The sequence below is a fragment of the Leptinotarsa decemlineata genome, unplaced genomic scaffold (assembly GCF_025532065.1).
Source record: "Leptinotarsa decemlineata unplaced genomic scaffold, Ldec_3_MD MMD2_tig00000199_RagTag_RagTag, whole genome shotgun sequence".
Taxonomy (NCBI): Eukaryota; Metazoa; Arthropoda; class Insecta; order Coleoptera; family Chrysomelidae; genus Leptinotarsa; species Leptinotarsa decemlineata.
Genome location: NW_027412544.1, coordinates 10139547 through 10152809, shown reverse-complemented (window position 1 = coordinate 10152809; position 13263 = coordinate 10139547). Strand labels below are relative to the sequence as shown.

The following is a 13263-nucleotide window of genomic DNA, read 5'->3' as shown; positions in this document are numbered from 1 at the left end:
TTTTCCGTTAATCAGCTGTCGCCCCCATACGAACGACAACTCTCAGAAGTTGAGAAACTTGTGCGAGCTAAGGACTGACGTCCTTACCTTTTAATTGTGATTCCTAACACGGTTGCAGAATGATCCCAGCTTCAACCAGATAAATTATCTCGAGAAAAATATCTGAAATATCTGAAAAATATTCTTCAACAAATAAGTATTTAGGCGGTATAAATAGATATATCTTTTAATTATACCGTCAACAGACACACTGCACCCATCAATAGGGCTGACTTGGCTTTTTCAATAAGAAGAAAATATTACATTATTCTCTATTAGGAGTTAAAAGGCCATGGTAGAGGGGTTAGTTAGTCTTAGTCTTAGTGATATTCTTCAGTTTACTTCGAGAGCGCGTTGAATAAAAAGATATACAACATGAAAGCTAGTTGTTTGGGAACCGTCAGCATTAAATATAAATGAAAAAACAATTGTTATGAATGTTTATAATTCTTTGAAAAACAATATCCGCCCGAAATGAAAAGTGAGGAGGAAGTAGTGCAAAAATGCCCGAGTATGACCGTTGTCAATAGATCGACAATCGTTAGAATTCTTAAGGAACTCAAGGAAAACAACAGCTTTTTGGAGACGAAAGTATCCACTGGCAGAAAGTGTTTGGTTGTCGACGAAGAAGTCAAGAATTCTATTGTTAGAACATTAAATGAAATTTGGTCAGTTATTCGTGAATACAGTTTTTTTCCTGGTATAAGAAGAACTAGATTATGGAAGATATTACAGAGCTGAACTTCAATTTTGGAAAACAAGATAGAAAGAGAATGTTAATAGAAAAATCAGAATCAAAAAATGTAGAATGAAGACAAAACTTTTTAAGAGATATAAAGAAAGCCACTGGGTAAATTTATTTTTCAATTGGATAAAAAATGGGTCAATGAGGGTAATACTGTCCCGAAGGTTTGGTAAGACCAGAACATAAAAACTCTAAAATACGTCTCTCAGTACAGCCATACTTTTTCACTTCTTAAAAATGGCTTCAAAGTCGAAGTCGAATACAAAACTTTGAGCGCGGTTCAACCCGAAATTCAGATGTTCAAATTTCTAACCGCGGAAACATATTCCATTTGTATACTTATCTGGTGACGTTTCGAAAACTGTATCCATCGTCATTATCTGTTCACGATCAGTTTGATAATATCAGTGTCGATAATAATAATATCAAATTGATTTACATCAAAAACGAATTATAACTACAAATTATAATGTTTTGATTTTAATAGGTTGGATTGAAAAATGGATAGTCTTCATGTATTTATATATGCAAAATTTCATAAATTCAAGTAACTGACAGATTCGATTTTTATTCAAAAAGTCAGTTTATCGAATGCAGTTTTGCATTTGTATTCATTTTAAAATTTATTGTTCTGATTGGTCGGTCGGTCGGTAGCCAAGCGGTTCGGCGTGGGTGCTTTGTTCACTCACTCGAATTGACTGCCGTGTTGGTCGGTGGTTCAAGCCCTAGTCTGAACGATCGATCTTCACTTGCTATCGTCCAACCCGTGTTAGGAATCACACGTTAAAAGGTAAGACCTCGTTAATCCTTAGCTCGCACAAGTTTCGACTTCTGAGGGTTGTCGTTCGTAGGGGTGCGACAGCTGGTTAACGGAAAAACAGATTTTTAAACATATTATTTTATATATTTGTAAAAGGTAACAAACATAAATAAAAAACTATTTCGAATATAAATTGTCCGTCTCAAAATAAAATATTTAAACAAAATTCCTTATCACGATATTTCAGTTATCTTCGCATCATATATAGAATATATCACTGTCTTTAACGCAATATGAGAAAAAGGGTCGGCCGCCTCTTTTGACGTTGTTTGTCGCAACTCAATATTTTAATGGCTCGTTAGCGGCGTCATCAAGGGGCAGAGCGGATAGAAATATCTCAGTGAATTTGTGGATGAATTGCAGTTCCACTTGCTTGAGACGACTATGTTGCTTTCTTTGATGAACCGGCACGTTTGCATTCTTGAAATTCCTTCACTCTCAGACATTTCTCGATAGACTTATAGTAAACGTATAAATAAACTCGATCTATTCATGCCTGCTTTTAACCCAAAAATTATCAAAAATCGAATGCCTGTAGTGAATAATTCAGATGATGATGGTGATTTTTTTTTTCAGATCGAGCCCCAAGCGAAGTCCCTCTGGTATGTCGAGATTCCTTTCCCGGCTCGCTCACTACCAATGGAGGTATGTACATTTTTTCTGCCATCGAACATACTACTTCAGAATTTTAACGAGACTTCGTCACAATCTCATACTCCAAGTTATACCATAAATTTAATAACTTGTGGTATGTGTACAGCATTTCGAAGCCGTAGATTAGATAACATGAGCAACAGAAATAATAATTGCTTTCGCTTTAGATTCGTGATTGCAGTAATTCATTAATTTCATTAAAAAACGACAACAATTAATGCATAGCAATTAAGTTGTCCTGTGCTACAATTGCAACTTGGTGGGTAACTACTTCTGCACTGCTTGACGTTTTCATAAATATTCTTAGAATCTTATATTTTTTGTTCATTCGTCAATGCTTGAATAGGGCCGTTTTTATTGTTCAACGTGATGTATGGAATCGTAATGAACATAGAAAATTCATTTGGTCCTCAAAATTTCAAAGAAAATTATTTTATTTAATATTCTTTCATTCGAAACAAGCACTCACCAATTTGGCTTCTTCATGGGATGAAGAAAACTTTGGTGTTTTGGAAAAGTGCTTCTTCATCTCCTGATGAAGACGCCAAACAGCGGACAAATGTTTCTGGCTTATCGACCGCCATCAGTACGGGCAAGATGGTCATGCAGGAAACAGCACACGATAGATTGAAATTTAATGAGTCAACTTTATGTTTTACTCTTTCAACTGGATAGGCAATAATGATATGGTCTCCATGTAGAAGAAGACCTGGTTTCTTTTTGTTTGGGCATGTGCATCTGTGTGTTGAAATACATCATTGCATCAATTCGACATTATTTAAGGTTGAGTACCCTTCAAGGCAAATAGAGGTATAGTTAATGTTCCCTTTAGAATTGATTCTTCATGTGCCTTGTATAGACCTTATTTTTCCATTCGATAACGCTCGAGGATATCGTAAATCGATATAAACTAAATACGTTTTAAAGGAATCGATAATCTGAATTTTGTTGAATAATATAAAAATATAAAATCTCCACAGCCAACTAACAGTTTGTAGGTGAGCGTACATGACATCATAAGTGGCAGTGGCCGCTCTCTCTAGCGGGCCCCACTCAAGGTGACCAACAAGAAGTCCCGAAGTAGCCCCCCTTGGCCTCTTCAGACCCTCGGGCTGGTCTGCTAGGGCGTGGTTTCTTTCACACACATCCATTTATTAACTTAACGAATTTTTCCTCAACTTTTATTCGTAGTTTTTCTATGTACAGAAATGACTTTTTTTCTCCTGTTCAATAGATTAGAATTCAATGACACCACGTTAGGTTTTGTGATTTGATCTTGATGATGTAATATATTTGGTTTTTATACCAGGTATACCAACCAAAGTAGTATTAACGGCGATGAGTATAAGTAAATTATACATCATATTGACAAGGCATTACGTTAAAAAAAATAGAGAGTTGTTCACTTCATATTTCGCTAGATCTTGTCATATTTCATTAACTACATGGCGTTAGTTGATACTTCACACATACACACTAATTTTAATAATAGATTTATCTCAATACTGATTTACTGATTTATAAAAAACAATATCTGCACAAAATATGAGACGAATGAAATCCGTTATGACTTTTTTTATTCAGTAAATATAATTGTCAATAATATTACAACATACATTTTTCACAATACAACAAAAAGAAGGAATAAGAAATAGTTGGACAATTAAAAATTGATAGCCTTACATGATCCAAGTGTAAGTCTAATCGATTTCAATTTCATGCTAAGATCTACAAATAATGTTGTAATTTATGATGACCTTTTCAGTAATTCACTAGTTGAAATCTAGAATAGATCAGAAGTTTCAAGTTCTACTTATCAACCTAATAGCAAGTCTAATAAGGTAGATTTTCATGTCACGTAAGCGGTCTAAATAATTTTTGGCATACTAGTTCATTATTGTTTTTATTATTTAGTTAATAACTATAGAACAACATAGAAATACGACCCCTCGTTTCAAGGAATATGTGGAACAAGACTCCCAAAATATCTCAGATATCTTTTGGAAGGTTTACACCTAAACAAGGGATTTATTCCAACATACACCATTCTCCAAACTTTTTGTAGACTTTTTATCTAACTACTTTATGGGAATCTTGCTAGCTGTATCTGTCAAATTCGTTATAAGTGTTTATAAAAAATAAACAAACCTTCAAAATTCCTTCAAGCTTACTTTTGGGTCTCCAATCAACCGGAAGGCTCTTTTATTGATAGATTCCTTGGGATATGCGTGATCATATAACTGTTTAAAAAAATCTGTTCAAAATCTTTTTTTCTGTTAACCAGCTGTCGAACCTCTACGAACGACAACCCTCAGAAGTCGAGCTGAGGATTAACGAGGTCTTACCTTTTAACATATGATTCCTAACATGGGTTGGATGATAGCAAGTGAAAATAGATGGTTCAGACTAAGGCTTGCACCACCGACCAACACCGCAGTCAATTCGAGTGAGTGAACAAAGCACCCACGTCGAACCGCCTGGCTTCCGACCGACTCATTCATAAGTAGAACGAAAAATCATCTAAATAGTCAATATAAGGTTACCGAAGATCAGGACTTTTGAAGCTTTTTTCTTAACCATACCAATGAATGTAGTTTGCAGTCATTCAAATCCAAAATAATTGTTTTTCACTAGCGTAATTCACAAAATCATACTCGTAGATACGGCGTCTTTCCCGTCGGCTGTTTTCAACGACGGGGGAGCGGAGAGTCCATTTTGTACACGTTTTCTCGTTATAATATTATGTGATACGATTAATATCGTACAGTTTATTAAATAGTTTGGGACATTCAATAACATTATGAATGACACAAGAAGGATGATGATCGGATCACCAAAGATTGGCAAATTACTTTAGATATCCGAACCATTATTAAATTAGCAAGCTAGCAAATGTAATAGATACCACAATGATAGTATCCTTCGTATTAACTAATTAACAGCTCGAGAGAACGGACACCCGAAGTACAACTCCCACTCGAATGGTCATTTGGCGTTTCTACCTGGTTCGATGTGTTTCATGTGACGTTGTAGATCTTGAATTTTTCTCGGGAGCTACCGTCTGTCACTTGACATTTTATTAAATTGGCCGTTCGCCATTCACGTGTTCTTATGATAATGTACTCCATGAAGTTGTAATTTATAATGCTGCATGTTTTGATGGAATACGTTATGAAGTACTGGTATTAGCAGCAAATGTTCTACTTTATTTTGCTTTACAAAGTTAATGTTTTCAATTGGCGAATTCAATATTTGTGTCCTTACATAATTAGATATTTATCACAAAACTGATTTTCATTCAATGAATTCTGTAAAAAAAACGCATTATTTCCCATCACATATTGGCACATTTATCCACAAACTTATTGTCGGAAGGAAAGTAAATACTTTCACATTATTTTCCTCAAATGAAACAGGGCAGGGACGAAGTTCAGATTTAAGAGGCGCCAAATTAGATGTTTAGAATATTGTACTCTGATCGTGCACGTCGGCATGTGAAGTTTAAAAATAAACATTTTCAGTGCGTATTGTCTTGCACGAAAACAACTGTGGCGCCTATGGCGCTACACAGACGCCACAGATATATTTGCTTTGTTTTTTAAATGCTTTATATATGCCGAGAATTATAATTAACGTCTAGCTGGAGGTCGCTAACATTTTTGAGGTTTCGAGGCGACATAATCTTGTAATAAATACCATTGTGACTGGCGTCGGCGATATTGAGATGCGAAAAAAAAACTCTAAATACGCAGATGGAAGTTGATATATAGTTAAACGATTCATACCCGGATTATAGTGGTAGGTATTATGATACCCGAAAGATTTGAAAGAAAATATTCGTAAAATTTCTTTTAGTTTCTATAATATTTTTTTACATTTGAATTGTGTTGAACCTGAATTTCAAACACTTCTGATGAAAAATATATTCCATAAATGCATGAACTAGTGATAAGTATAAATTCTCATTTATAAACTGATCAAATATTGTCTTTTGTTTATTACTACAAGTTGTTCGACAATATTTCCTTGGACGACGTTGCAGTGTCGCCATATTGAATTGGAAAGAAAATTTGATATTCTAAGAGTGGTCTGAAAGTCCAAGTAAAACTTCAAGGTTCGTTTCCGGCTGAAACGAAACAGGTTTTCATCTGTTTTTTTTTATTGTAAATACGGGTTCCAAAGAACTATACCTTCGATACAAATTTCAAATCTCTCACCCCGGAAACAACTGAATGGCCCTTCGGTTTCTTGTTTCTCCCAGGTTTCCTAACCGCAAAAAGGTCTTCGATTTATACAAAGGTTTCAGACAAATCAACTGAACACTATTTTTTGTTCAACCATTATTTGACATAAAACTTTAAATTAACATAACTATTTCATTCATGATTCGATTGAAATAAATCATATACTAAGATGTTGAGCAAAGGGCCACAATATATTAGTGACAACCGCACCCAAATGTGTTAAGAATTTAGGCACACTTCAAAACCCAAGCGTTTTGTTCAATTTTCCATGACAAATCCTGTGAAAACTTTTTCCGAATTTTCAAAAAATTCGGATGTTGTCAGAAATGTGAGATGAATATTTAGGACTGTAAGCATATGGATTTTCAAAAAATTAATCCATAAATTAAATATAGGACGGTAAAGTGCAAGAAAAAATAGATGGCTTAAATGAATTTCAAATATCTCAAGGAATTCAGCCTCAGAACCATCTTCAAACAATCGATTCCTGCAAACATACGCAGAAATGTAATACAGAAAATGTATTTTTCTGCATTTCATATACATTAAAACTGTTGCTCGATATACCCCCCATCCGCTCAAATACAGTCAAAGAGGCAAACATTCTAAAAATCATCTTTTTTGGTTCTATTGCGTCAACAATAATTTTTTTAAATATATTCCATGTATATGAACAGCATTATGTACATTATTCTATGTATATGAACAGAATTAAATTACATTAACGTAGACCAATTATATTTTCGGTAAATGAAACAACAAAAGTAGATCTTCAAAATGCAGTTACCTGAAACAAGTACTACTGATTATATAGACCAGTCATAACATGACTGGATGTGAATTGTAACAAAAGAGTGTGAAATATATGATATGAGGTGATATTTTTTTGTCTCGGTCTGATTTTCTACATTTAAATTGTCAGATATATGAGATTTTTTTACAGAATATAGCTACCGTTTTTATCATGAGAACTGTCTTGCTCCTCAAAATAGCCATTAACTACTTCTTCATCATTGGAAAATCTTTGGCTATTGAGCCATTTTTTCAATGTTGCTAACAGAAAATAATCCGAGGGGGCTAAATCTGGTGAATAGGGTGCATGAGGTAGCAAACTTCAATTCGTTAATTTTGGTGATTGCTATAATGGATTTATGAGCTGTCAAATGCGGTCATTCCTGCTTCATTTCTTCACTCAAACGTTGCAATGAGCGCGCATAATACTCGCAGTTGATAGTTTTACCTGTTTCAAGATAGTCAATGAAAATTATCCCAAAAAACCGATGTCATGACCTTGCCTGTAGATGAAACGGTCTTCGCCTTCTTTGGAACTAGTTCTCCCTTTTGAGTACAGTGTTTGGATTGGATTAGTCTCGGGTGTAAAGTGATGGACCCATGTTTCATCCATGGTTATGAAATGACGCAAGAATTCTGCTTTGTTGCTGTGAAACTTCGCAAAACATCTTCGCGACACTGTTTTTGCTCGAGTGTGAGCAAACGCGGCACCTATTTTGCACACAGGTTCTCATGTACAAATTTTCAAATAATATACGATGTACCGTACCGCTTTGTGGATTTTTTTCACTATTTCTGAAGTCGTCACTTCATTTGATTTACCATTGCGATGCTCTTCTTGGTAGATCGTATGGCCTCGTTTGAACTCTGCTACCCAATATATTACTGTTGTAAACGAAAGAACAGATTCACCCAGAGTAGAATCTGTTGGGCTGAGGCTACCAAATAAAAGTATTGTAACACATAACGATGACCAATTTTGTCCATTTTCACAAATTCATCGAAAACGTAACAACTACCGCCATCTCTGTCGGTCAGGGTACTTCTGAGACTACCCTCGTACTGTATCAGGTACCGTAATGATCGTTTTACCGGTCGCAGATAAGTAATGGAAAATCAAGTTACTGGCCAGAAGAAAATAACTGCTGCCGGGCTCCCCTTCTTTTTATCTCAGGAATAATATCTCGAACAATAATATCTCAACGAAAATCATACAGATACATCTCAAAACTAAAACATTTTGCACAAAAAATCACAATACAACGGATATTCATATAAAGAAGGGAAGATTAAAGAGGGTAATACATAAAACGCCGAAATAAGGAAGTTTTTCTATGAGACTTAATTTGGCGAAATTTTTTGGTCACGAGACTTTCTTGTCCTTAGCCTTCTATTACTGAGACTTCACTGCTGAGGTACTATCGGGTGGGATATTTGTAGCGGAAAAATTAATGGGGGGGACCCTGCTTGCGAATTTCTTGAAATTGACCCAAAATCTTTGTCGAAGCACACATTAGTGACGCATGAGTATGAGTAATCTTTCGTTGACCCAACTGTAAATAGATTCAGCTTCAAAGAATTGAAATTATATCATTGCTACAGAATGAAGGATACTGCAGCCTGGATCTTTCTACTGCTGTTGGCGGAAACATAACTGCGTCATCGAAAACTGGATGCAATACCACGAATTCGCTTTGCCGTCAAATCTACGGCGTTTAAGTACAATAACGTATATTCGTTGTCGCCAGGACGGAGTCGGTTTCGTCTGCGAGCGATAAAGCGTAGGTAATCTTATTAATATAGATAAGCCGCAACCCGAAAATAAGAGGTTAGCGCCCGGCGCCACAGCCGACTTATCTGCGGAAGGCCGCTGGAAGGACACATGACAACATTGTCGCGCAGGGCGCACCTTGATTTAGGTTCGACTTCGCCCACTGTGTTGTCGATTGCATTCATACAGCAGCGTTGCACGCGTCAGGAATGAATAAATAGAAATGAGGTGCTGGCGATACTATTGACTGATGATCACGAACGGTTGCTGGAAAACTTTTATATACGATCGAAAAATGGACGTGAAGCTTGGACGAAAGCCGCTTTTTTTATACAAACTGTAGACTAGCGGTCAGATGATACCTCTCAAAAATGTATGATTTTTCTGGTCCGGAAGTAGAAAATGAGTTTCAGACTCAGTGGTAGGTGGTGCACGTGAGAATATTGGGAAAGTGAACACAATAAAACAAGTGTGGGTGTTAATTTGCCAAAATTTCTTGTAAGGTTTTCATAAATATAGATATTTATTCCAACTGGACGTTTCTAACCAAACGCCGTACACAATAATGTGACAGGAAACTAGAAAAAAAAAACATTTTTGGAAAAATGACTTCTATAAATTCGAGTATCGGGGAACGATAAGCAATTTTTCCAAGAAATGCACATGAACCACATACAACTAACGGTCAAGAACTAAAACTCAATTTTCTACTTCAGTACTATGAATTTAATGGATTTTAAAATGTGTCATATCACCCCCTTAAAATTCAGCAAGCTTACGGTCTATTAATTATATCAGTGAAAGTTTATATGTCAGGCAAATATCAACATCAATATCAACAAGGCGTCTGGTTCTGATGAAGTGCCCGTCATCGTACTTGAAAAGGGCGCAGATGAACTTGCACCAGTATTTTGCAGACTTTTCAACCTGTCTTACAAGAAACGGGTTTTTCCTTCTTGTTGGGAGTTTATTCGTGTTCAGCCTATTCCCAAAAAGGGCAAGAAAATTTTTCCAGTCGCTTTGCTATCCAGTGATATCAAAAATCATGGAGAAAATCGTTAACCACCATATCCTCAAATATTTGGAAAGCTTCAACATCGTGAGCGATCATCAATATGGCTTTCGGAAACAAAGATCAACAGGATACCTTCTATCGTATGTCACCCATATTTGGAATAACGCAATCGAGAGACAGAATCAAGAGTTGTTGCGCTTGATATTTCTAAGGCCTTTGACCGTGTGTGGGGCCAAACTTTGATGCTATGGCTTGTTGGATCAATTTTGTATATGGCTCTCCGGCTTCCTGAAAAAGCGTTCCCTGCAAGTGGCCGTCGATGGATATCTCTTAAATACCAGCTACGGAGGCACATCTTCATCGGCAGCAGGAGGTTGCATATCTCAATGAGGATCTAGAAGTGATTTCGAATTGGGGTGAAAGTAATCAGGTTCAATTCAATGCCACAAAAACCCAGGCATCGGTTTTCTCCAAGAAGATTAATGTCTCAGAACCGGATATAGTAATTCCAGGTCAGATAATTTCGCTTTCTGCTTCGATGGGGGTTGAACTGGACACTAATTGGTCTTGGCACAATCATGTCGCTGGAATTGCAAAGGCTGCTTCTCAAAAGCTTGGAAAACTGTTCCGAACCAGAAAACTAAACACACCTCAACAACTTTTGATGCTTCATAAAGCTCAGATCAAACCTTCTTTGGAGAACTGTTCTCATATATGGAGCTCTGCCCCCAAACATACCCTGAAGTTCCTTGATTCCAACCAGAAACGAACCCTCCGCCTGATTGGAGACGCGAACATCACGTGCAACCTTGATAGCCTGAAACATTGAAGAAAGTTTGGAGATTTGTCAATCTTCTATAGATACTTTTACGGGAGGTGTTCAAGTGACTTGACACAATTGATTCTACCAAGAGCGGTACATGTCAGAAATACGCGACGAATTGTGGCTTCTCATCGTTTTGAGGTTCAACTCAGTACACCTCGAACTTTTTTGTTTAAGAACTCTTCCATCTGGTTTTAACAAATGAAAATCTCAGTGGAAATTAGACAGATGTTATTTTTCCCTACCCTTCATTAGATATTTCTCTATTAGTGTATGCCCTCATCAGAAGGTTAGGTTATTCGGAGCAGTAGCCACATCGTTTCGTTTTCATTAGTTTGCGCCAGTTCGTGGACATATATCTGATGCACAAAATAATGACGTGTGCGCCTTCTTGATTCGTTTTTCCCGGTATGGCCATATGCATAAACAAAACGATCCACACGAAAACGTCAGGAATTTTTTCGGCCCGCGTGTTTTCTCCTCTGCACATAACCTCGATGTCGGTACAAACATTTCGAGTATACGTGATGTAACCGGCCGACGGCACGGTTGGTCGTAATCTTGGCGCCAGCCAGCAGTGAACTCGTAATTTCTATTTTTATACAGCGTACACAGCGACCACATCTCTCCGCTATAGTAATGCCATTACCACAACAGATATTCGACACTGTACAGCACTCCCATCTCCAGATAGTCGGTATTACAATGTTGTATTGTAATTTTGCCGACTAGGTAATATGCCTGAGACGGACATTAAGGCTACCTGCAATTTTCATTTATAATGGAGATGTTCTCGAGATAACCGATACCACCGATTGGGAGATCGATTGAATATTTACGTCGAGCTCGATAAAAATTCATTGCGGATTGAAGTAAATGAGATATCACGTTTATGCGTATCTTCACTTTCAGTTCTGGTTCACAACAAGTAATTGAGTTTGGAGCCTGGTACTTACTATTATGACCTTATACAGACACATAAACCCAGAATATTCAAGAGACAGACATAACGGAGTGACTTTTTCATCATACTTAATAGTGACTGAAGTTCATCCATGAGAAACTTTCCTCAAGTATAAAGATTCGAGCCTAGAATTTTGGGTCCTATAAACCTATTTAGGTACTATGTAGGTACATTTGTAATACAGCGAACTATTTATAAGTTGAAGCAATTCCTGCCTGACGAACCTTATTTAAAAACTTTGAATTTGTATAGCTGAAGAAATATCGAAGATATACTAGCGGCATTTTCGAGTACTATTTGGGTTAGGTGCGGTTTCTTATTGGTTGGTGAAGGCACAATGAAATCTTCTACAATGCGACATAGGCGGCCGCTCAAAAAGAAACCGTTTTCAGGAATAACGTGTCAGACAAACTCAGGGGACCCGTCCATTTTTTATTACTGAGGAGGTTATTGTAACTACACCACTTGCATCCCCAAAAACAAGGGTAAAACATCGAGTTGCATGGGATTGGGCAAAACAAATTTTTGAATATATATTAGAAATATGTTGTGTTGCCTTACACTGCCACTAACGAAATCTTTCAATCCAACAAACATTATCTAATATACTGGTACTTTCATTTCTGCCCTTGTTAATTCTAAAATTCAACTCGTCCTGAATGTTTTTATTGGTTTTAGTGTCTTGAGTTGTATTTTGAGTGTTCTCAAATTCTACCAGTTTACTATTTGGTAAAAGAACTAGCAGAGGTTAACAACTGTTTTGAATTTTATTGAAAGTAATACATAATTCCATTCAATCTGATTTAAACTTATGAAATATTTATACATTTTTATTCTTTCAATGGTGATGATTGCTGATTAACAACGACTTGAAGCAGTTTGTCTGTATGTATGATATCTCTCAGCTGTAGCACCCCTACGAACGACAACCCTCAGAAGTCGAAACTTGTGCGAGGATTAACGAGGTCTTACCTTTTAACGTGTGATTCCTACACCTACTATTTTATGAACTTCACAAAACCTTGTTTTGGGTATCGTAAAAAATGATCAAATTATGAAGGAGATTTTATATTAAAACATGTTTGAATTGTAGAAAATGTGAGTTACGGTAAAAAAAGTTGCTGAAGTGACTGTGCTTCTCGTTTTCGATCGATTTATGAAAGATACTTATTATATTTGCTCCGTGCCTTTTTAGAGAGAAAATTTATGAACCAATCAATAAGGTAGTTTATAAATATTAATATAAAAACTATATTTTCGAAAATATAACTTTGGACTTAACATCAAAATGTTTATTCACTTATATTATAAATTGTGATCAATTTCTATTGTGATTTAAAAGTTTCTACTAGTGGTAACAATAGATTATCATAGTGTAAGATTCAATGATTATTTA

General features: G+C 36.2%; 1 protein-coding gene and 1 long non-coding RNA gene across 4 annotated transcripts in view; one reads left to right on the top strand and one right to left on the bottom strand.

Moving 5' to 3' along the window:
* Nucleotides 1–13263, top strand: part of Dad (Daughters against dpp) — a 99132-nt gene that overhangs the window by 47779 nt on the left and 38090 nt on the right. Inside the window, exon 3 of the mRNA XM_023174708.2 lies at nt 2181–2249. Coding sequence (XP_023030476.1) covers nt 2181–2249 — 69 coding nt within the window. The remainder of the gene's footprint in view (nt 1–2180; nt 2250–13263) is intronic.
* Nucleotides 1–13263, bottom strand: part of LOC111518293 (uncharacterized) — a 133660-nt gene that overhangs the window by 115147 nt on the left and 5250 nt on the right. The window lies entirely within an intron of this gene.